This window comes from Megalobrama amblycephala, linkage group LG10 (genome assembly GCF_018812025.1).
Source record: "Megalobrama amblycephala isolate DHTTF-2021 linkage group LG10, ASM1881202v1, whole genome shotgun sequence".
Lineage (NCBI taxonomy): Eukaryota > Metazoa > Chordata > Actinopteri > Cypriniformes > Xenocyprididae > Megalobrama > Megalobrama amblycephala.
In genome coordinates, this window is record NC_063053.1 from 29,288,837 (window position 1) to 29,315,120 (window position 26,284).

Below are 26,284 nucleotides of genomic sequence, written 5' to 3' on the forward strand. Positions count from 1 at the left end.
TACAAAAAAAAAAAATTATTTAAAAAAATGCTGTTTATTCAAACCATCTATTTGTCAAACAATTCTGAAAAAAAAGTTTATATTAATCGTTTTCAGCACTGATAATAATAAGAAATGTTTCTTGAGTACCAAATCAGCATGATTTCTGAAGGATCATGTGACACTGACGACTGGAGTAATGATCCTGAAAATTCAGCTTTGACATCACAGGAATAAATTGCATTTTAGGAAACTGTTCTTTTAAAATATATTATTTCACATAATTACTGTTTTTACTGTATTTTTGATCAAATAAATGCAACCTAAACATTAAAGCTGCAGTCCGCAACTTTTTATGTGTTCAAAATTTTCAAAAATTTTATAATGAGAATGTACAACATGAATCCATTTTCCAAACCGTGTTTTTGTCTCACCCTGAATCATTATGGTACACTTATAATAAGTGTTTATATTCGGACTATTTCAGACCGGACTGGTAGGACCCGCCGCAGAGTATCACAGTAACTGCGTGATTCGCCATAGACATACATAGAGAAAAGTAGCTCCGGCTAGAATGTTCTTCCGCAAGACGCGTGCAGTTCTGTTTATTAACCGCTAGAGGGCCAAAAATCGCAGACTGCAGCTTTAAGAAAAATCTTACAGACCCCAAATTTTCAAAGTAAGTGCTATATTACATGATTATTTGGTTTGGTTTACAATATTTTGTGTCTGTCTCTCTAGAGCTGAGGAGACATTGCACTCTAGTCATCATCGAGAGGACATGGACACGGACTGACAGTCTTTCTTCTGTGTGGTAATTGAATTCGGACCATCCATCATTTTTCAAGCCACTTGTATTGTGTAGGAGATTCAAACCAGACCTGGGGAAAAGAACTGTTAGTTATCAATGACAACCTGAACCAAACAAGGCTTACGAATGCTGTTTATTCCTACTTCAAAACAATGCAGTTTGAACTATATTGTTTCCTTTTATGTCATAATGTCAACCTAAAGAGAAATTCATGACATCCAAACCTCATCTCAATCTTGTTCAATGTTCAAGAAATCACAAATGGAATCTTTTTAGGGCTGTATCCGATTCTTTTTAATGTGAAGTGTGTAATTTCTGTGCCACTAATGTGCCAAACAAGATTTAAACACTCCCCCTTTCTGTCATTGCTCAGCAACCAGGTAGTCCCACCCCAAACTCATGCTATTGGTTGAGCCAGTGTAATGTTGTGTCTTTTTGGGCCATTCAAACAGATTGCAGAAATTACACCCTGAACATTTAAAGGGTTAGTTCACCCAAAAATGAAAATTCTGTCATTTATTACTCACCCTCATGCCGTTCCACACCCGTAAGACCTTCGTTGATCTCCGGAACACAAATTAAGACATTTTAGTTGAAATCCGATGGCTCAGTGAGGCCTCCATAGGGAGCAATGCCACTTCCTCTCTCAAGATCCATAAAGGTACTAAAAACATATTTAAATCAGTTCATGTTCGTTCAGTGGTTCAATATTAATATTATAAAGCGACGAGAATATTTTTGGTGCGCCAAAAAAACAAAGTAACGACTTATTTAGTGATGGCCGATTTCAAAACACTGCTTCAGGAAGCATCGGAGCATAATGAATCAGTCACATAGGAGCATAATGAAGTCACGTGATTTCAGCAGTTTGGCTGTTTGACACGCGATCTGAATCATGATTCGATACACTGATTCATAACACTCCGAAGCTTCATGAAGCAGTGTTTTGAAATCGGCCATCACTAAATAAGTCGTTATTTTGGTTTTTTTGGCGCACCAAAAATATTCTCGCCGCTTTATAATATTAATATTGAACCACTGTACTCACATGAACTGATTTAGATGTGTTTTTAGTACCTTTATGGATCTTGAGAGAGGAAGTGTCATTGCTCCTTATGGAGGCCTCACGGAGCCATCGGATTTCAACTATCTTATCAACTAAATATCTTAATTTGTGTTCTGAAGATTAACGAAGGTCTTACGGGTGTGGAACGGCATGAGGGTGAGTAATAAATGACAAAATTTTTATTTTTGGGTGAACTAAACCTTTAAACATTTTGTTTGTCATCCAAGATCTCTGATTCAACCTGACTCAACATGACTGTTTCTCTGAAGACTGGCCAAACTAAAGGAAACGGTGCGCACACTTCTAATAGTTTATGCATTTTGTACTCTGTGTCTGTATTTTTAAGTGGTGTTATTTGCTGTCCTGTGATGATTCTGTGGTTTACAAAGTACTTGTCATTGAAAGTTAATGTGACACTTTTAAAAAACCTTTGCAGCTATTCTCTTAAAGCCCAGGGGCCTTATTTATAAAATGCACGCCTCTCTTTCAGATGTGAAATCTATAAATCACAAATGATCTTGAACTTGCACGCAGCTGAATGGTTTCAGTTCTCCACGTTTGAAATGACATCTTATTAATGTCATTTACATATAAAAGATCAACAGTCATCGTCCAAATCTTTAGTGAGCTGCAAGAATATCTTAGATTTCCAAAAACCTGCAGTAATCTGACAATGAAAAGTGCGTCAGTCTGCTCAGACCGTGACGTGGCTCTAAGCACTTTTCCATGTCAAAGACCATTTTTATAAATATGAGCGTTGCCGTGGATTTAAGCATACGCACACTCTATCAAATCTGTGCGTATGCACGCTTTATAAATGAGGCCCCAGATTACACGCACAATCCGGTGTATTATTCTGGAAACAATGATTTTGTAATGTGTAATTCCGGATGCATTTGAAGTTTTCCTGGTGCTACAAGTGTTAGTAATGTTGCATCCTGAAAAAATGGCTTGTGTAATCACAACCTGCACCTAAATTGCCCTGACAATCGACAATTGCCTTAAAGCTGGAGTGTATAATTTCTGCATGTCACCAAGCAGTATTACAAAAGTATTTTTCTAACATTTTTTCCAAACACTCCCTCATCTGCCATTGGTTGGACAAACAAAACTCATGAGTCCCAAACTCATGCCATTGGTGAGCCTACTGTACTGAGCAGGTAGAGACGCTCAAACAAACAGTATTTTAACTCTTTCCCCGCCATTGACGTATTTTCTGGTTTTCACTGCTATACTGTAGGGGGCGATATTACACATCTTCTGAAAGAGAACAGAATCGCCGGATCAAAAAAAGGAGCAGAGACAAGTGATAAAAGCATTGATTATACACATAGTCTTTGAACCCCCACAATTTTCTCAGCTTTTTGTTATGAAACACCCACATTCAAGTGTCGATAAAAAAGAATGCATGACGCTTAAAAGCAGAGGCTCTGTTCTTTCAATGTACTGCATGTTCAGATATTCAGACAACAAATATTCTGGGGGCCATTACATTTTTGTGAAAATTATTGAAAATGCTGGTGGTGGCTGGCAAAAACAAACAAACAAAAAGATGCTGGCGGGGAAACAGTTAATAGTTCCACTGAGTTTACAGTTTTTGGAAAGTTAACTTACAAACAGCTTATAGTTTTTTGGTTAAACTGAGGTAGCAGAAAGTATTTTAACTAGTGCTGTCAAACGATTTAATCGCATCCAAAATAAAAGTTTGTGTTTATATAATATGCGTGTGTACTGTGTATATTTATTATGTATATATGAATACTAACGCATGTATATATTTAACAACAACAACAACAACAAAAAAAAATATATATATACACATGTAAACATTTCTTAAATATATACATATATGTGTATTTATATACACAATAAATATACACAGTACACACGTTATATATATATATATACATACTGTACACATATATATATACACACATACAGTACAGTCCAAAAGTTTGGAACCACTAAGATTTTTAATGTTTTTAAAAGAAGTTTCGTCTGCTCACCAAGGCTATATTTATTTAATTAAAAATACAGTAAAAAACAGTAATATTGTGAAATATTATTACAATTTAAAATAACTGTGTACTATTTAAATATATTTGACAAAGTAATTTATTTCTGTGATGCAAAGCTGAATTTTCAGCATCGTTACATCGTTACATCCTTCAGAAATCATTCTAATATGCTGATTTGCTGCTCAATAAACATTTATGATTATTTTCAATGTTGAAAACAGTTGTGTACTTTGTAATTCCTTGATGAATAGAAAGTTCAAACAGCATTTATCTGAAATACAAAGCTTCTGTAGCATTATACACTACCGTTCAAAAGTTTGGGGTCAGTAAGAATTTTTATTTTTATTTTTTTGAAAAGAAATTAAAGAAATGAATACTTTTATTCAGCAAGGATGCATTAAATCAATCAAATGTGGCAGTAAAGACATTTATAATGTTACAAAAGATTAGATTTCAGATAAACACTGTTCTTTTGAACTTTCTATTCATCAAATAATTCTGAAAAAAAAAATATTGTACACAAATATTTTGTACAATTGTACACATTAAATGTTTATTGAGCAGCAAATCAGCATATTAGAATGATTTCTGAAGGATCATGTGACACTGAAAACTGGAGTAATGATGCTGAAAATTCAGCTTTGCATCACAGGAATAAATTACTTTGTGAAATATATTCAAACAGAAAACAGTTATTTTAAATTGTAATAATATTTCACAATATTACTGTTTTTTACTGTATTTTTAATTAAATAAATGTAGCCTTGGTGAGCAGACGAAACTTGGTGGTTCCAAACTTTTGGACTGTACTGTATATATATATATATATATATATATATATATATATATATATATTATTGCGATTAATCAGTTGACAACACTAATTTTAACAGGAAAAAAAACACTTCAGCAGGAAGAAATATAATTGATAATGCAACATTATAAAGGTAGCAAAACTAAATTAATTTATTATTTCCAAAACTGTATACAACTGGAAAATAAATGTGGGAATTAAAAGAGTGAACACTTGTGCATATTTGTACTTGATGTTTATTTGTAGTAAAACTGAATAAAATTCAAACTCAAAAAAGCACCAACATCATCTAACTTTATATTTTCTTCAACCAGTGTTTGACACTGACAGTGCAAGGTTTGCTGCAAAATAAATTCATAATAAAGTAAATGTATCTCTGTGATTAATGAATATTTATATCATAGTCTATTTCAGTTGAACCATAATGTAATCCACTATAACAATTCAATTAAAAACATCAAACAAACAGCATTATTTAAAGAAATCATGACGGATTATAAACCATATGAAGTCTCTGACACTTTGGCAGTTAGTACGAGCAGAAGATTGACTAATGGCCTTTTCACCATATTATTACCTCAAAACTGACATTCACTATGTGGCTAAATAAAAATAAAAGCCACATAAAATCATGTGGATACATCTGAAATGTGTTTCTATGAGACATTTTAACCATCCAGCAAAAAAGTAAAACTAAGAACATCTGGACATTAGAGTCTCCTGCCAGAGAAATTCTACCTATGAACAATAAAGAACATAACCAGATATAATTTATATCTCCAATGAGATCATTTACCAATTATAATTTAATAATTTCAGTAGTTTTACATTATTCACACACACATAAATGAAAACAACACAGCCACCAAACTTTAGACTGAATAAATTAAGCAAAGGACTCTTACATTTGCACACACCCTGATGCCTCTGTGTCTTTCCTCCATGGCTTAAACCAAAGAAATGGCAGTTAAAACAGCTACAAATAAAATATATATTTATCATTGAAAGTCATTTCACATTGACTCCTAGAAACAAGACTGTATAAACAACTGATATTCAAGCAAGTCCCGTCACTCGGACATACAAACAGGGATTCTAGTTAAAAAATACAGGCCGACTTAAAGTCTATGAGTGAACTATAGTAGGTTCGATTATCTGTCATTTACATTTCAAAAATAAATACATTTGTGTGAAGAAGTGTTTCAATGTGCTGCTACATACTATACAGTTTGAAACCATTTATAGTGCACCTTCAACAAGGCACCCTTTCCGTCAAAGTGTTCTCCAAGGAAACAAATGTACATCATGATGAAAGGCTCCTGAAGACAGGTTCTGGATGGCTTCAGAAAAATCCCTCTCCTTGAGCAACAGATTCAGGAACAAGTATTGACTGCTGCTGGGAAATGTATTGAGTACTGAAGCCCAAACTTGGCTCACGTCAAACAGAGCTACAGGTTCTGCTACAGGACAGTTAACCGGGAAGCTTGGACAACATCCCAACTGATTCTACTGAGACGCGTGTTAGTGACAGGTACATGTGTTCGTGCTCATGTGGGAGGCGGTCCGTTGGTGTAGAGGAGCATGGGGTAAAAGGATCGGGCAAAGTTGTTGGAGAGAGTGCAGCTGTAGTCGTCCTCTGAGAGAGGCACCAGACACGCCACAACCAGCAGCAGCAGGAAGAGGATGTGGAGGGGAAAAGCCGCTCGCAGGACACGATACAGGAACGGCCTCGCTGGGGACGAATCAGCCTTATCAGTCCTGCAATGAAATGAAAGTTCAGCTAAACATAAATTATATTTAAAAAAATATTAAAATCATAATTATTATTAATAATTGTAATCATTTCAAAATTTTTACTATTTTTACTGTAGTTTTTCATTAAATAAATGCAGCTTTGGCGAGAATAAGAGACTTCTTATTCGAATAAAATCCTACATAGTGTATACAGTGGGTCCCTAGATTCTTTGATGAATAGAGTTTAAAAAAAAAAACATTTATCTAAATAGAAATCCTTTGTAACAATGCAAATGTCTTTACTGTCACTTGTGACTGATTTAATGTGTTCTTGTTGAATAAAAGTGTTAATTCTATAAAATATTAAACAAAATCTTAAAACAGTATTGTATATACATTTTAACCTAAAATGTAGATTTATTGTGTTCTTGTTGAATAAAAGTGTTAATTTCTATATAATATATATAAAAAATCATACTGACCCCAAACTTTTGAATAGTATTGTATATAAATTTTAACCTAAAATGTAGATAATGTAGACTAGGCTAGTAGTTCCTGCTGTGGTATCGGAGTAGTTAAAGTGGGCTAAGTAATAGGCTAAATGCAAAGTTACCCCCGACCCCCAATTTTTTTTTTTTTTTTTTGCTGCTGATCTGAAAAATGATCCGATCCGTGACCTAATAACCGTGATATGATCCGAACTGTGAGTTTCGTGATCCGTTGAACCACTAAGAACTAGGGTGTGTGAAGAGAGCACTAGTAGAGAGACATCTATTTCAGCAAGGGTACATAAGGTCACAAAAGCACATGACTGAACGCAGATGCATAGAAGTACTATCAGTGTGTACCTGCCACTCGTGGGAGATCCCCGTGTAACAGCCTGAACTCCTGCGGCTTCCTAGTGAGAGAAGAAATATGAGTCAGTGTTTGTTACCACCAGTAACCAAAACCTTCATTCATGCCAGTGTCAAAACCAAAGTTAGAAGATGAAATCTATATTCTGACCAACAGCTGCAAATAAGACCTAGTACATTTAAAAAAAAATTCATTTAAATTATTATTATTATATATAGGGCTCGTAAGGAATCAAACTTTTGAGACAGAGCTCATTGTACAACACGATATTGGAAAAAACTGACATTGCAATATTTTGTTTTTCTGCAATATATATTGCGATACGAAAACAATTTCACCAGTTGACTTCAATAGCTCTATTTGAAAAGAATTTGTATTTTGTTGTTTAAAGGTGCCCTTGAACTTTTTTTAAAAGATATAATATAAGTCTAAGGTGTCCCCTGAATGTGTCTGTGAAGTTTCAGCTCAAAATACCCCATAGATTTTTTTAAATTTATTTTTTTAACTGCCTATTTTGGGGCATCATTAGAAATGAGCCGATTCAGGGTGTGTGGCCCTTTAAATCTCGTGCTCCACGCCCACGGAGCTCGCGCTTGCCTTAAACATAAAAAAAGTTCAAACAGCTAATATAACCCTCAAAATGGATCTTTACAAAGTGTTCGTCATGCAGCATGTCTAATCGTGTAAGTACAGTGTTTATTTTGATGTTTACATTGATTCTGGATGAGTTTGAGGCTGTGCTCCGTGGCTAACGGCTAATGCTACACTGTTGGAGAGATTTATAAAGAATGAAGTTGTGTTTATGCATTATACAGACTGCAAGTGTTTAAAAATGAAAATAGCGACGGCTCTTGTCTCCGTGAATACAGTAAGAAACGATGTAACTTTAACCACATTTAACAGTACATTAGCAACATGCTAACGAAACATTTAGAAAGACAATTTACAAATATCACTAAAAATATCATGTTATCATGGATCATGTCAGTTATTATTGCTCCATCTGCCATTTTTTGCTATTGTCCTTGCTTGCTTACCTAGTCTGATGATTCAGCTGTGCACATCAAGACGTTCTGCCCTTGTCTAATGCCTTTCATAATGTTGGGAACATGGGCTGGCATATGCAAATATTGGGGGCGTACACCCCGACTGTAACGTAACAGTCGGTGTTATGTTGAGATTCGCCTGTTCTTCGGAGGTCTTTTAAACAAATGAGATTTACATAAGAAGGAGGAAACAATGGAGTTTGAGACTCACTGTATGTCTTTTCCATGTACTGAACTCTTGTTATTTGACTATGCCAAGGTAAATTCAATTTTTGAATCTAAGGCACCTTTAACAATGACACAGACAGCAGCATATTAGGTTGCTGTCACTTGAAGACCTAATGCATCGATCCAATATAATAAGCATCGGTTTTCTTTCTCAATTGTTTATGTTCAAGCCATACGCGACTGTGTTTATGACAATACTCACCCAGATGGGCATTTTGACATAATTTTGGTGTATGTGTCCGTTCAGGCACAAATAGATGAGGAAGAGAACGAAATCCGGTGTTCACGTTCTGTCTGTGCTGCTCTGTGTGCGCGCACAGAAAACAGCGTGCGAGTTCCAAATTGAGTTCTCTTTCACGTCACGTTGTGCTCGAATGGTTTAAAATCACTCGAATGTTTAAACTGACAGGACCTAAAACACATGCAGATAATAAACTTTGCAATTAATCCAAAAATCATGCGCGTTTCGAACCGTGGTGCTTGGTGTCTTGATGTCTAGCTTGGCCAAACTAAAGGAAACGGTGCACACAATTCTAATAGTTTATGCATTTTGTACTCTGTCTGTATTTTTAAGTGGTGTTATTTGCTGTCCTGTGGTGTTCCCGTGGTTTACAAAGTACTTGTCATTGTAAGTAAAAATCCTTTGCAGATGTTCTCTTAAAGACCAGGGGCCTCATTTATAAAATGTTGCGCAGAAACCGTCCTAAATTTGATCTTACGATCGTACTAGACATGGTGGTTTTATCGATGATAAAACGATATATCGTGCTGAAATTGTTTTATTTTTCAAGCAGACCTCAGGGCAAAATATTTCACAATAAAATGTATCATATTGACAATAGGAACATTAACCTCTTAACTGTCAGTCCCATTTTTGGGGCATAGACCCCAAAATGACATTTCCAACTTGAATAATAATAACAACTATACCAATATTAATTATAAAAATAATATTACTAATAATGAATCTACACTTTGTAAATAACACCAGTTTATTACACCAGAAACCAGTCCTATACTTTCCATTCTGAACAGGGAGTGAGAGGAAAAGATTAATGGAGAAAGCGTTTCTTGTACCTGGTGTTGTGTTGATGCTGTCCTGCCCACATTTGGACCAGATGAGTCCTGCGACACAACAGCAGAGATCAAAAATCAATGTGTGAGACTGAAACAGACCAGCCTAGCCTGCAGAGAAAGCTTTTGTGTGTGAGACTGAATGAAACATACCAGTCTGCTCTGCAGTGTGAGCAGGTCGTGTGCGATCTGTCTGATCAGCAGCCGTAACTTGTTGCTGATGACGTGAACCTTCTCTTTGGCCTCCAGGGTGTCTTCTCCCTGGTCCTGTAGTAGGATCTGTGAGGAGATCTCCTGCAGGGAGTTGACCTCGCTCTCACGAGACTGTAAGTCCTGCTGAACAGCCTATGCACAGACGACAACTCTATCAACTATTATATTGAGATTTTAATCAAGAAATTAAGTCAGGTTCATCAGGTTTATTACTTTTGTAGGGAGATTTTCAGATATTTTACAAGAATAGCAGAACCTGCCCACAAACACACACCTTGAGTGTGTCTTGATGCTCTTGCAGGATGTTGAGGTCTGTGTTTGTGTCATGGATGTTGACCATGTAGCGCTGGCTTTCTGCTTTAGCTAACCACAGCAGCAGAGAGTGAAGAGTCTCATGAAACTCCTGGGGAAAAACAGAACAGAAAATACAGATGAGTCTGTGTTTCTCACAGGTCTTCATTAGATGAATGCTTGTGTGTGCTCAGTTCAGACTTCATTATACCAAGACATTTACAGAAGCCCTACAGGAAGTTGCAGGAAGAAATGGCCCACAATTTATAAATAATGGTGCGCTCACGCCATATCGTAATTACTGTAACTACGAGACGCTGGCTCGTAAAAAGCGTTCCCGTCCTCATAGAGCTCGTAATTACAGTTTGTAAACGGAGTTTTCTGAAAGCTCTGACGTGGGCGCTGTACTACCTGAGCGCTGTAGATTCATTTAGGTGTTGATAGTGGTGCCATAGAAACGCATAATTCCCAATCTGAGGATGTGAACAGCTCCGAATATAACGTCACGTGTTGTCATCTCAAAATTACGGTAATTACGCGGTGGCGTGAATGCAGCATTTGTCCTGACAATAACCCCTTGCATTTTGACAAGTGTAAATCAGGGTTATTATCATTAACTAAAACTATTAAAGGGATAGTTCACCCAAAAAATTATTCCATGATTTACTCACCTAGGTGAAAATGACTATCTTGAAAATGACAAAAATGATGAACACAATCTGAGATATATTTAAAAATATGCTTAGTCCTCCAAGGTTTATAATGGTTGTGAATGGCTGCCCAAATTTTGAAGACAAAGAAATGCACCCATCCATAAAAAAATGAATCCATACAACTCCAGGGGTCAGTTTTTCAAAAAGTTTAATCTGGATCAGAATGATCTGGATTTGGAAATCCCATGTTTTGCTATCCAGAATCAGGTAATCCATCTTACTTTTGTACTGGTTACCAAATCTGGATTACCGTTGCTCTACGGAGCCCCTAAAGGGACATGATGATAGAGAGAATATGGGTTTTGAATTAAATATAATATTTTTGTTGGATATTTACAGCTGTTTGGGGATTGTTTTATGGCACCAAAATCTTTTTTACTTTACAGTAGGTTACCGAAAGGCTAAATATGTAGGCTAATGTCTACTTCTAATTTATTTAACAGTTAAACTAATCAAGAGCAAAATAAAAAAATGTGTATGTATATTACATGATATAAATGTTGTATTTTTTGACCAGTTTTAAAGTTTTACTACATTTTCCTCCTGGAATCCACCTTGAAATCCTCCCCCCTGTTGGGATCAGGATAATCCTGTTTTTTTTGGATCAAAGTTATCCAAATCCTACTGACAAGTTTTGAACAACACAAACTGAAGGTTTGATCCAGATTAAAACTAGGATTGGATTCCGTGATCTAATCTGATTTCAGAATCCTTTTTTCCTTTTGAACAACCCATTTTCAAGATTTGATCCAATCCAATGGCCGAAATCCGATCAGATTACTTTTGAACAACTGGCCCCAGGGGGTTAATAAAGGCCTTCTGAAGTGATTTGATGTGGTTGTGCAAGACAAATATCCTTAATTAAAACTTAAAAAAGCGCTAACTTCTACGACGTAGTACACAATGTCATGACGTTACAACGCGTAGTACGTCATATCATCTCACACCCTTTTTGGACGTACGTCGAATGCGTATGGCTGTTGCCCTGGAAGCTCGTTATTTTACTTTATAAAGTTTTAAATAAGGATATTTGTATTACATGAATGCATTGATTCGCTTCAGAAGGCCTTTATTAACCCCCTGGAGTCGTATGGATGAATTTATTTTGTGGATGGGTGCATTTTTTTTGCAAATTTGGGCAGCCATTCACAACCATTATAAACATTGGAGGACTAAGGATATTTTTAAATATATCTCTGATTGTGTTTGTCTGAAAGAAGTTAGTCATATACACTTAGGATGGCTTGAGGGTGAGTAAAGCTTGGAATATTTTTCAGTTTTGGGTGAACTATCCCTTTAAAACATTTCTGTTAAGTGAAATAAAGCTCAAATTAATAAAATATAAGTAATATTTTATTAATTTCAGCTTTATTTCACTTAACAGAAAATATAAACTAAATAAAAATGAGAAATTTTGCACTAATATTATTAACTAGAAATATGTACTGTAAAACTAAACTAAATAAAATCAATTAAAAAATGAAACAAAAATTTAAAAAAAAAAATATATAAAAATAACAGCTAATTCAAAATATTAATAAAACTAAATAAATATAATAAAAACTACATATAGTTTTAAAATATAATAAATAACATTGGCGAAAATCTGACAATTCAACTCAAAACAACTCAAAACTTTTTGTTTTGAACTTTTTTTTCCAATTTTTTTTTTTTTAGAAATGGCAGTGATCAAGAGAATTTAAGACTTTTGACCCATTTCTGCAACCTTTAGCAACAAACATCCAAATCATCTCATGTTTTGGTTTTGTATCTTGAGATAAAATCTCACTACCACAGAATGTAACAACGGCAGATGTGTGAAAGTGCATAGAAACATGCTGTTGCAAAACAAACAAAACATTCAAGGTACATTGCTATTTTGTCTCAACTCCGTCTGTCAAATCAGGCATTGGACACTTTTAAAGCACACCCTGGTGGTTTTCTTCACCTGACACTCCATGAGAGCTTGATGCAGTCGGTGCTCCCAGCTGTCCAGGGCCGCACAGGCCTGTGCCCATTTCTGATTGGCTAACTGCAGATTCTCACGCAGTTCTCGTAGTTCAGTGCTGTCTCCATGCTGGAAGCCCCGCCCACTAAGATTAATGCCAATCATCACCGTTTTGTAGCCGTTAAAAGTCCTCTGCATGTCCTAATGAAAGAAAAAAAAAACTTTTTATAGTAAATTCCTAATTAATATACACTACCTTTTAAAAGTTTTGGGTTGGTAAGATTTTTAATGGTTTTGAAAGAAGTCTCTCGTACATACGTACCTTTAGTTTGTGGATATTGCTCTCCATGTCTCTGATGGTGATTTTTGGCTCTAGAGTTTGAAGTTTCTCTAGCTCAGGCATCACAGCATTCAGCCACGCCATGACATTGGTGAGGTCAGAGTTCAGTCTGTGCCACTGCTGAAGATCCTGCGGCACGCTACACGACATCACCTGCAGGATCTCCCATCGCTCGATCACACCTGAGGCCATAGATCAGAGGGCAAAGGTCACATATATTTGAATGAACATGTCTGTAAAAGTGTGTGTACATAATACAAACAGCAGTACCAGTCTTATCTGATGCAGAGAGGACCGTCAGGCCATGATCCTCCAGTTGTTCTTCCTCATTCAGAATCAGTTTCACTCGTTTTATACAGTCTATACTGCCAGCACACTCAGACATGAGTTTATCCTGGAGAGAGAGAGAGTGGAAATACAACAAAAAATGTGTTAGCCAATGTTAATGTGTGTGTAACACAGTTCGATAAGCATGTGTGGGTACTCACATAGGCCTGTGGGTGGTACTGTGTGCTGGTGTCAGTGGGTGAAGATGTGAGACTGCGTATGATCTCTCTGTTCACTCGTTTCCTGTCTGGTGCATCAGGAGAGTGCCACGTCTCCACCACTGACCTTCCCCCTGAGCGAGAGACAGAGAGAGATATATTTGAACTCCTAATATCACTCAAAACAAGCATGCAGGAAGTCATCACTCAGTTACAGAGCATGCTGCTGAAAAAGTAAATTAAAAAAAAGATGCAATGGACCCTTTTCAGAGACTGTGATTATGAGTTTCCACAGTTTTCCACAGTTCCACAGTTTTCATTTTTAAAAATCTAAAGAAATTTACAACACTATACTTTGTGTTTCCTTGCCTTGGTATTAAATTACAGAAAACTGGTTAATGCTGCTGCTTGAGTGTTTCTATACAGCAGTTGAGGGAGTGACGGCAAATTTGACATCTTTCTCTCTCCATTAGGATAGTCATGGCCTAATGGTTAGAGAGTCAGACTGGTATTCCAAAGGTTTCGATTCTCAATACCAGCAGGAATGACTGAGTTGTCCTTGAGCAAGGCACCTAACCCCCAATCACTCCCTTGGTGCCACAGCAAAAATGGCTGCCCTGTGTGTGCACTAACCTGGATGGGTTAAATGCAGAGGACAATTTCCGAGTATGGGTAAAGCCCGGGGTATACGTTTTTTAGTGCGCTAGTGTACGCACCCAGTCGAACGCACAGCCTTGCAAAGTATACTTTAGATTCTACATGTATGCATACACTACGCATGCGCAGTTTTGAGTAATCTCTCGCCATGAGTTACAACCCATGTAAACATCTTTGCATTCTTTCATGCTACAGTTGTACAAATGAGGGTACTTTCTAACCTCTTCACACAATCCCTCATCTATGTAGGCCTCCATTGTCGCTGTAGCTTGCATGCGTTCTGGTCTGTTCTGTTTATGCAGTTTTTCTTTGACTACCTTGTAAACGCCCCCAGGGCACAGTTGCCACCTTGTGCATAAACTAATTACTGCTAATTACTGCAAGAAAATTAATTAAAAGTATGCGCGGTTACAAAAAATCTGCATACAGTACATGCGTACTCTTCTCGCGTACGCGTAAAAAGTGTACTATACTTTGGGCTTTACCATACTTGGCCTTCACGTCACTTTTTTCACTTTTTCTGACCAACGTAATCAATGTCTCGATAATTTTTTTCCCCTTTTGGAAAGTCATAGAAACACTATTGTGGATTTTTTTTTTTTTTTTTTTTGCTATTGGAGCAAAAGAAAAAACGAAAATGTGATTTGTTGTAGTTTCCGCTCCACTATAGAAGTCTACCCAACTATAACTGTTACCATCCACAGTTGCAAATTTAACTTATGCACAAAATTGGAATATAGCATAAAACATTTGCGAATAAAGCACCGTTTTGATCCCATGTGTTCAAGGCAACAAAATCGTCACTTCCTGGGAAATATCTGTAAAATATCACAAAATATCTGTAACAAAAATGGAAGTTGCTGCAATTGGGGAAGCCACTGTGGATCATTTTCTGTACATCATAAATTACTTGCTGCTCAAGGCACGCAGACGAAATGCAATAAACTTTGTCATCAAACGCCTCAATTGAGTCCATGTTTTTTTAGAATTTATGCGCATCTTGGCATTTTCCATCCAACGTTTTTTAATGCAATATCTCAAAGTTTGCATAAAATTAGGTGGATTATGACAACTTCCGCTTTGAGAAATCTGGAAATGTTAAAAGGGTTCACTGGTCACAAAACTGACGTGCATTATGAAAAACATCTGTTAAAGTACTGCAACATGCAGAAGAAGATTCTTGGCAAACAATAAAACATAAATCAGGGGACTTTAGGAGCATGACATGGGCAGCTGCTTGAGAGAGGAAGCAGTGAGCAGCCAGGCAGTGAGCACAAAGAATAAAATGTTGATTATATTTAAAGACAAAAGAAGGAAGCATGTAGGATGCAGTTGGGTTCATGCAGATATTTATATATATGCAAAAACACATATGCAATGTGCAGAATGCTGACAGCATGCAGCAGGCTGATGCCTACCGGACACAGCTTTCAGAGCTTTAGATGTAACTTTAACAAATGACTGAGAGCTCTCAGTGACTTCTACATCTGCAACAGAAGAGCGGCAGACAGACAGAGCTAGAGACACTATAGCAGACAGAATTGTTTAGACTAATAGAGCATCAGATAACAGACACAGAGATCTACATACACCCTAACAGAATGTCATATAAAAGACAGCAGGATATAGATATAACATGATAACAGCATTGGATAGTAGAAACAAGCTGCAAAAAAGAGAAAAAGCAAGATCTACATTGACCTAACAGTGCAGCAGATAGCGGACAGAGAGATCTACATATACTTTAATAGAGTGGCAGATTACAGATAGTGATCTAGATATACTCTAACAGAAAGGTACATAACAGACAGAGATATAGGCACACTAAAAAACAGCAAAAAAACAAACAGAGAGATATGTACGAAACAAAAAAATCTAGATACACTCTAATAGAGCAGCAGATAATGGACTGAGATTTAGAAACACTAACAGAGCACCATATAACAGCATTAGATACGTTTTAATAATGTGGCAGAGACCAGTCAGTAAAGAGTTACCTGATAGGGCGCTGTAGTATGTCAACTCCTCATCATCCTCTGGAGATGAAGATCCTCCCACATCGACGGTGTGGTCCCACTCCAGCGGAATAGAATCCACACTGACGGGCGTCTCACGCCCTGAGCGCTCCAGAGCAGGTGGTAACAGGTGGGACACGGCTTGACGTACCGTCAGCGAAACATCGGAGCCCATAGCTGCCTCATCTTCCTCCCTTTCCCTTTCCCACACCCCACTGAAATCAGCCGAGTCCTCCGGATCTGTGTCTCTGTCCGAGAACTCTCTGTCCTCCTCAAGCACCTGTGAAAGGAAAGGGATGGAAGGATGTAAGTTAGTACTCATGCTTAAGAGTAATTGTTGAGTGTTTGTGAGACGAGTCTTTTCAAACCGACCGGGCGTCTGCTGATAAGACGATAATGGAATCGGGCAACCCTGCCAAACACTTCCTGGCAGTAGGAGTGCAATTCCTCTAGTTCATCTTCGATGAGTACAGCGTCCAGCGGAGCGCTCTTCTGGATCAGGTTCTCTCCAAACACAATCAGCGCATCAATCTTATTTGTGTTTAGAGTGATCTCCTGCTGAAATGCCTGCAGGATGTCAAAGCACAAAAAAATTTGCATTCTGACTGCAGTCTAGACTCATTTAACATGTTTAAACCTTTTAAATTACATTAAAAATGTTTTAGATAAGATAGGAGTGTACAAACATTTAGTTGCCGCATCTTTTCATGAATATCGCTCTCTGAAAAATGCTCCACATTAGTGAGCTGAAGGTCCATCTCAGTTAGCCAGACCAGAATCCCCTCCCTCGTTCCTTCAAAGTCTTCACGCTGAGATGTGAAATGCTGCACAGAGAAGCGTTTAGAGTTTACTAACATTTTTTTTTTAAATTTCCACCCAAAAATGTATTCTTTGTTAGCATGGAAATGAAAAGTGGAGCAGGACAGGACAGTGACAAAAATTTGAAAGCCAGAGATGCAGTTAATTTAAAGTTTTGCAGGTTTTTAGGTTTATTAAGTGTCACTGCCGAAACCAGTCAGTATTTGAGAATTTAATATTTAATATACAGTACTGTTCAAAATGTGGGAGTCAGTAAGATTTTTTAAATGTTTTAAAAGTGTCTCATGCTCACCAAGGCTGCATTTATTCTGTCAAAAATACAGTAATATAGTAAAATATTAGTCAAAGTGGAACGCCCTCGGCTTGGCTGACAGCAGTCCATGACATCACAAGTGGAGCACCCGCTAGTATTAAAGGGTGCCTGCAAAATACGTCATCATCTTTTTTGTCTTCAGGATCTGTTTGTTTTGAACAAGTAGACAGCAAAATGGCGAATGGGTCTATAAGTTTTCGTCAGTGTGGTTGTCCGTTTAGGTGTTTCCTTGCACCAGAGGACTCACCCAAACTCTGTGTTATCTGTCTTGGCCTTGGCACTTTTGAGGGACCTGTTATAAGTTCATGGTAAGGAAGCTCCAATTACATTGTCTCTCTTTTCAAGGTGGGTGAGGGGGTGGGGGGACAATCACCTGCGCCTCGTTGGTCTGGCCTGCTGTTGCTGAGGCAGCGCGGCATCTACACTTGTGGGGGTCGCAAATTGAGCTGGCCGAGGAATTCGGGGAAGCGGTGACTATTTGTGGTCAAGGTGAACCCTCTACAAACCTTTTTTTGTTTGTGCTTGATAATAAAATGGATGACAGTGACGATGTACATCATCCTGCTGTCACCGAGGGCAGCAGTTGTGCTCAGTCTTCTGAAGCATTTCTTGGGTTGAGCATGCTTTCTATGAGGAAGCTCCCCTCTCTAATTCCCTTAATGGGACAAAGTGCTCCTATAGTCGAGGGTTGATGCAGGGTGAATAAAGTTGGAGTCATCATTATCTCTCCACCTTATTTTGCTCTCTTCCTTACGTCAGTTGGGTAAGCTCCTCTTAGCAAGGATGTAGAGGTGCGGCTCCATTTCCGCCCAATTTCATGGGTGAGAGTTTGGAGCTTGCCAGGAAGGGAAGAAGGCTGTAGTCTGCAATGTTGAAAACTAGCATTTTGCACTCTCCCTTTAATATTTGCTCTAGTATTTTATAGGATAGAACAAAAAGGTTAGGACCAGAATATAGTATCCTTCCTTCCTTCCTCTTCATTTACTCTCTAAGGAGAGATGTTGCTCTCCTGTGGAAACTCTAAGGCAATTCTGTGGTAAAATCAAAGTAATCCTCAGAGGCATCCTCTTCAGAGGCTTAGGTGATCTTAGGTTAGCTTGGGCACACTTTCTATGGTCAATGGAGCACATGGGCCTCCCTTTAGAGGAAGAGCAAGATGAGTGGGAATAAGGCAACTAATACTTCCTGAGTCTCATTTATCTCCCCTCCCCATTTTATATTTGTGTCTGGAAGCAGGGATATCACTCTTGGGAAGCCCTTTACTCATATATAGTCTGGCGGTTAGCCGGAGTGATGAGTATTGTGGGCACACAACCTGATGCCCTGTGCTAATTCCCCAAGGGTGAGTAAGGAGTAGGCTTCCCCTTGTATGGGCAGCAACAGTGAGGTTTTAGCCTGGAGGCTTATTGCTAAGGCTTTGGCTCCTTGTAGGCTCCCTTTCCAGTCTCCTCTTTATTAGTTGGAGCTTAAAGAAGGTATATCGTTCCCCTTTGGGAGGGTGCTCTATAGGTAGATTGTCTTTACCGAAGGCAGGGTATGAGATGCTCTCCCCCAGTTACTTAGGGTCTCTAAGCAGAGTATGTCTCCCCTGCTGCCTCCTTGGGGTCTAGGGCATGGGTAATGAGAATAACTAGGAAACAATGCTATGCATTGCTCTCATGTCCCTCCTTCCCTAAGTAGGAGTAAACATTGGCTCCCCCTCGGAAGAGTGGCAATAGTAATAGCTAGAAATATTACTAAGGGTTTAAAGCATCTTGGGAAACATGTTACACTGTTCTGACGATATCCTTTAGAATAAGAGCAGGAAAAAACGGAATTGTAATTAATCCAGTTCCGTCTGTTCCCTCCCCAGGGATGGTCAGGTCCAGAAGTAGGGCTTTACGCTCACCTATAGCACGTATCACTCACGACTCTGGTGACCTATGCTTAGAGGACCTGGTAAGGAAGAGCAGTCTGTCTATGGCCTTCCGACTTGTTATGGCAGCATTTGCTCGATTAGTGCTTGTAAGTCTCTGAGTGGGTCTCCAAGACGACTTGGACAGGGCTGAGCTCCCTCCCCTCTGGCTTTACAGTGGATAAATAGAGCTTAAGCTACCCTGCAGTTTCCTTAGGGGTTGAGTTGAAATGGAAAGGGTAAAAGTTGTTTCTGTTTCTGGAAACCTGTTTGCTTTGACCTTATATCTGGTGTTAATGCATTTATGCTTTTAATGTGTTGTAGCCTGGAATATTTTTTTTAATTTTATATAGAGATACAATTCAATGTATATCTGTGTGTTAAGATTTTTTTAAATACTTAAATAAGATTTTTTTTAATACTAATTATTCCTGTGGTAGAAAACATTGTGGCAACAAGGCTACTATGAAAGAGGGTCGTTGTATTTGCTATAACCCCAGGGCCCTATGTGTTTTTAATGCGGGCCTGAGTCTATGACTCGCAATTTTGAGCCTGGGAGTTGATGCACCTTGACTCTAACAGACTGATCTGGAGAGTCAGGTTATTTATGCCCACTATGGTTTGCATACTACAGTCTAGAGAGGCAGGCACCCCCTCAGCATGGTGGATTGGGTTTTTGTTCCCCATAGTGTCAACTCAATACTCCACGTCGAAGTTCTATTTTGAAAGGGAACATCAAGTTACGACTCATCCCTGAGAAGGGGAACGAGATACGGCATCTTGTTGCCATGCATCGGGTTTGCCTGCACATCTCCTTCAGACAAAAAAGATGATGACGTATTGTGCAGGTTCCCTCTTATACTAGCGCTCCGCTTGTGATATGAACTGCCATCGGCCAATGGACTGGCGTGTTGGGTACAAGTGTTCAGACACCGGTCATGCCGAGGGCGTTCCCCATTGTGTCAACTTCAGATGCTGCATCTTGTTCTCCTTCTCAGGGAACCAGGGTTACAGTCATAAGCTAATGTTTTCTGTTTTAATATATTTTAAAATGTAATATATATATATGATACATTTTTTTCTGGATTCTGATTTGATGAATAGAAAGTTCAAAAGAACAGCATTTATTTGACAATGAAATCTTTTGTAACATTATAAATGCCTTTACTTTTGATCAATGTATCCTTGCTGAATAAAAATATTAATTTCTTTAAAAAAGAAGATATTACTGAATTTTGAACGGTGGTGTATGACCCAAATCTGACCTTTAACCTGCGGAGCACAGCAGCAACTCTCTTCTGTAGCATATCCCAGCGCTGGTTTCCCTCATGTACCATCAACTTTAGCTTACTGGCACCGTCTGTCCGGTTCTCTCGTGCCAGGCGTCGGTATTGTTTATTCACCAGCTCCAGCTGTGTTAGGCGCTCATGGACCTGCCGCTGGAATGCCTGCATGTGTGCATGTTTTTAAAAAAGGGTTAAATGTCCAATAGATCTAAATGACAGTTGCAAAAGCCACTACTTAAATATCAATTTTAATCTGTATAACAGTTCTGATGCTATTTCTTATTTAATGAACAGGCTATTAGTGAAAAAAAATCAATAAACAGAACTAAACAGAATCAGACCTCAAACTTTTTGAGTTCCTCTTTAGCACAGGTGTAGAGTACATCTTTAGTGGCGGGGTTGGCAGCTGTACGTTCTGCCGTGTTCAGCCACTCTTCAAAGCGTGCATAGTCATCTAGGAACTTGCACCACAGACGCCATGTCTCCTCAATCCTGCAGGGGGCATGGTAGAGTTTTACATGGTAAACTTTCTAGAGATTGACATTGAGGAGGCCAAACAAGCTGATTTGAGTGTTTGTATTGACCTCATCCTCCTTTCCATGGACATGGCACATATGTTCCTCCAGCGGCGGTCCAGGCTGAGTGTGGTCTGCTGAATGGAGTCGTTCTCTCCATCGCTGCCACAAGCATCCGCATCATGGAGCAAAACATCACACAGGGTCAGAACAGATGCCACACCCTCTGTGTGCTGTTCAATGTCTTTCTGCAAGTCCTAGTGGTGACAAACAAATCACAATCTAAGACTGACATATACCAAAAAAACTCAACAAACTACCAGCCGTCTAAGAAAGACGCTGTCGCCAAGACTTTAAAATTATGCAAAAGGCATCCCACATTAGGAGGAACTTCATGTTGATTTTAAATAATAAAGGAATATAAACTTATTAATAAAGATGGTGCATCAGATAAATCTATCCCATAACACATTGTATTTTTTGAAGACAAAATATTTACATAAAAAATAAAGTTAGAATTAGATAATCATCTAAGGTATTGTGGTTTTGTTAATGAATGCATTGATTACCTGATGCTCTGCTAGTTTACGCTGTATCTCATCACTGTGGCAGATGGTGTAGGTGATAGGTTTGGCCAGCTCACCCTCAACTCGGGAAAGCCAGGTACGGAGATTACTCATGTTCTTATCCAGCTGTTGCACTGTTACCAATGTCTCCTTCAGTTTCCTCACCCTGAAACACAATTGGTCAGTCTGTCAATTGCTTGACATTTTTTCAGGTATTTAAAATAACAGTGTAAGAGGAGACAAAACGAGAGGAAACAGAAAGACGGGACTCGAACTTAGGTCGCTCGAACATCAACCAATCAATCTTTTACTCAAGTCAGTCAATATGTCAGTTATTCAGTGAAGCTACTGCCACATTTGGCTTTTATACCTGGAAAAAGCTAGAATTCTTTAAAACAGAATGATATCTTATGTTATCTTATGACCCAGTCCAATCTTCATTGGTTCAATCTATCAAAAATATAATTTTTTACATGAATTAAAAGCTATAATATTCTGTATGTAATAGACTATAATAATACATTATGTAATAGAATAGAATATATGTAATAGACTCTTTTACATCATTCACAGTGCTTCATGGGAGTGAGCACCACGTTTCTCTGATTGGTGGAGATTTCTCTGCAGCATTATGGGTAGCTTTTTCCAGGAATTCTGAGGTCAAACATGATTATTTTAAAAATAAGTTGAAATAATGTGCACTGATGGCTTCATAAAAAGCATATGATATTGTTTAACAACCTCGAGTCATCAGTCTATTTTGAAAAGTTTATAGGTTATCGCTAAAAAACCCCAGAAGATATGGATATAGATATGAATATTAATATATTAAGTTATCTGGTAAATAAGTATATCTAGTACAGAATATGAGTTTTGTTCTATGTGGTGCTTGAGTAACAGTTCACATAAAAAGTAGTTCCCTGACCTAGTGTCATTCCTACACATCAAGCCTATCAGCTGACTAATATACAAAAACTCAGTACAGGAAAAAAGGCTTGAGTGTGCGGTGACCCATGTCAGATCTGTCTGTCGCACTCTATTCAAACCACACCAGAACACTTAGTGTTAAGACTACTCTAAAAGTGACGTCATGTGAGTATGAGGATGGGGGCATTCCTCCATAGTCACGTGACCATTACAATGGAGGTCCGACCAAAATAAACAGTGCTGATGTGGAAGAAGTGACATCACACAACAACTCAACTGCACGTGACAGAAATGCATTAGAGTGTTTGTGCTATTCACATTAGCACAAAGAAAATGAAGGGAAAATAATAGATGCATGCAGTCACTCAAAATATTAATTGTAGAAGGCACACTGAAATAAGCTTGAATAAGGAAATGAGACAATATGTCCTCTATATCACATCAGTAGAAACATAAAAGCCTTAAAAAGATGATGAAATATAAGAGAGATGTAAAAATATTAAAAATAAATTGTTGCATATAATTTTCACTGCATTGGTAATGCTTGATTCTATGCATGATGCATTATTCTAGATGCACGCATCACGCAGTGCATGCATATTTGTTTGGAATTGAGCACCATCTGCACATCAGTAGCGTGCACGTCCTCCCTAGAAACAAGTGTGTTTCCATGCAAAGCAGAATTTGACCAGTCTTGCACAAGTACTGCGCACACACACTGACAAAAGCACTGCCCATCCCCCTCACACACACACACACACACACATGAATGCATGCTTAATAAGACCCGTGTGTGTGCAATTAGAAAACACTTACTCACAAACCGGTGAGGCTCCATGACTCTCTCGTGTTAGCGTTAGCATGTTTGTCTGTCTGACTGTAGCTGATCTCACACACACTCTTCTCACAGACCGTGAGCTGCTGTGTACATTGCTCCCACCCTCCTGTCCCTCTCTCATATTCACAACCCCCCTTCACTGAGTGGCCAAGAGATGCGTCATTTACAGTGGGGATACATCACTTTCTTCAACTGAAGCTACTAAAATCTGATCAAAATCGTTGCATTACAAACTAAGACTATTTTTCAAAGCAGTATTAAGCCAGTGTGGTAGTGTAGTTTAGTGAATGTCATTGCAATATCAAACCAAGTCAGAACTAAAGCACAAGCACACTTTTCAAGAAAAACATTTACAAAAATAGGTTTGTAATAAATCAATATATATGCCGTCTATAACTTTTGACAAACTGTATTTAGACACTTTTTGGTTGTATAAATTATTAACCAGACAGACAGACAGATAGATCTGTCATCTACATGTGTTGTAGCCCTCTGTGTTGTTTGATTATGTTACATGGGCTAATGCTAATTAAATCCAAACCTAACCTCAACAGATTACCAATCCCAGAAGAACACTGTGCCGTATCTCTAAGCAACAAGTGGGAGAACTTCACTTATGATCAGAAGCATACATCCTTATCTAAAACAACACATCTGTACCTTCAACACACATACACAAAACACAGAACACTCTAGCTATCAAAAAAACAAAAAATACTCAGAGCACTTTTGGTAACTGCACGGCAACACAATAGATGTGTCCCAATTTGTGTACTTATGCACTATTTTGTGCCATTTTGTTGTATAAATAGTGTAAGTGTATTTTTATAAATATATATCATCTGTGGAAGGCGTAGGATCATAAATTGTTCATCCAATTATTATATTTAAAAATAATTTGATGTTCTACCTGCCTGTCAACGTATGTTTTTACATACCCTCACGCACCCTGTTCGCACAGACATCATCAGCACGTTTCCTGCTATGCAGAGTTTATGTAGACAGACGTCAGTCACAGAGCACCGCAAACAAACAGCAGCCAGCTTTTACAGTTCCTACCGAATCAAAACAACGAGTTTTTGCTGTGTTCACACCATAACTACCATAATTAAGAGATTCATTCTAACCACAGCTGTTTAGTCAGACTCGGAATTAGGCATATCAATGTCAACAGTATCAACACCGAAATGAATCTGCAGCAGTCAGGTAGAAGCTCTCTAAGTTGTTTATGTTCATTACTATTGTAATGGTATGTACTTTGAGACATGACATAGTTTAACACTGTCTCTTGTGACGCTTTGCCGAAAGCAGCTGTGTGTGTGTGTGTGTGAGTTCATGTGTTTTGGAGGAGGCGTGGCTTTGGACGGCAATTTGCAGGGAGGGTAGGATCGTATACTTTCAATGCTAGCAGGCTAACGTTAGCATTTCCCAGATCACCAACTGCATCTTTAGATGGAAAAACTATGGTATGACATCTTGGTCAGTTCATGAACTCTACTGTCACAGCTTTCCTTGCATATCAGAAGGAGAGGGGTTGTCAGAATGTGATCCTGGATAACAAAATAACCTTAAAAAAACTCACACACTAGACAGTAGAGCACATAGTATAAGTGTGTAGTGTTTAGTGCATCATTTGGGACACTTCTGGCATCTTTGCAGCATGTTTTGAACAGGCAAGCACCAATCATATTTTGTCCAAAAATGTAAAAGTTAACATTATTATTTGCAATAACTGATTCAGGTTCAAAGTTCAAACTTTAAAGCAGTTCAGCCAAATAAGTTGATAAATCTGGGTCACAGGGAACCACGTTGGTGGCCCTCACATAGATAGAGCTGCTTTCAGTCTTTAGAAGAGGGTGATTCACGGGTGTTGGGAAGATTCAGAGCACACTTCAGCCCTTTTGAAGGGTTTAATTCTATCGTCCCACTTCACGGTTAGTCAGTATTTGATATCCATTCAGGATGATAGTCATGGTGAATAAAGATTATGTTAAAATGTGGACTCTTCTTTGTGAAGAAACACAAAACCACACATACACAAACAGGCAATGCTGTCACACACACACACACACACACACACACACACTAAAATAACCTTACGACAAACTTGCTGCCATAGCAACAGTTTCAGCTCAGGTGTCGGAACTTTTGAGTGGAACCTGGAAAACAAATGTCCTCATCCAAGCACTTTGGTCAGCACCTCTCAAAGCAGTATAATGGGTCCTTAAAACAGTGAGCAATGATTTTTAATGAACTTTCCAGAGTGGGAATCTTTAAGATCGTTTAGTGTGTATTCAGTCGGGGTGTTTTCAACATAGCATCTGTCCCATGTTGCTCCTTTGTCCAACAATAGTGAGCAGAGTTTTGTAAGACACCAAGAGTTCAATAATATAATGGCTGCCATCACTCAGTAAATAGCAGAAGAGCAGAAGGACAGAGCATTGATGCTGATTGGCTGAGAGACACAATAAGTGTAGACAGAAGACTTATGGGAGGGTGAGTGGACACAAAGGCCCGTGCTAGCAGACGGCAGCTGCCGCGTGTGCAGATGCTGTGAGGGTGAACACTGCTGTGATTTTAGGTGACAAAAGAATCGGACGCGTCTGTGTCAACTTCTGTAATCCTGCTTAGAGACTCGTCTCAATCACACACTCCCATTTGCAAGTTGTGTGAGTGACGCACAAATACATACACTGCTTTTCAAATGTTTGAGGTTGGTAAGATTTTTTATTTTTTTTAAAGTCTCTTAGGCTCACCAAGGCTACATTTAGGTTCAAAAATACAGTAAAACAGTACTATTGTGAAATATTATTAAGATTTAAAATAACGATTTTCTATT

The 26,284-nt window shown here is 38.2% G+C and overlaps 2 protein-coding genes across 2 annotated transcripts in view; one reads left to right on the top strand and one right to left on the bottom strand.

The window, feature by feature from the left end:
- Positions 1–1,368, top strand: part of esr2b (estrogen receptor 2b) — a 31,897-nt gene extending 30,529 nt beyond the window's left edge. Inside the window, 1 exon segment of the mRNA XM_048205699.1 lies at positions 721–1,368. Coding sequence (XP_048061656.1) covers positions 721–775 — 55 coding nt within the window. The 3' untranslated portion in view covers positions 776–1,368.
- A 3,538-nt stretch (positions 1,369–4,906) lies between these two features.
- Positions 4,907–26,284, bottom strand: part of syne2b (spectrin repeat containing, nuclear envelope 2b) — a 123,570-nt gene continuing 102,192 nt past the window's right edge. The window contains 17 exon segments of the mRNA XM_048205700.1: positions 4,907–6,446; positions 7,271–7,320; positions 9,629–9,676; positions 9,779–9,970; positions 10,113–10,241; positions 12,791–12,991; positions 13,113–13,312; positions 13,401–13,524; positions 13,619–13,749; positions 15,691–15,759; positions 16,270–16,567; positions 16,660–16,854; positions 16,974–17,111; positions 20,579–20,761; positions 20,941–21,091; positions 21,184–21,371; positions 21,684–21,846. Coding sequence (XP_048061657.1) covers positions 6,236–6,446; positions 7,271–7,320; positions 9,629–9,676; positions 9,779–9,970; positions 10,113–10,241; positions 12,791–12,991; positions 13,113–13,312; positions 13,401–13,524; positions 13,619–13,749; positions 15,691–15,759; positions 16,270–16,567; positions 16,660–16,854; positions 16,974–17,111; positions 20,579–20,761; positions 20,941–21,091; positions 21,184–21,371; positions 21,684–21,846 — 2,671 coding nt within the window. The 3' untranslated portion in view covers positions 4,907–6,235.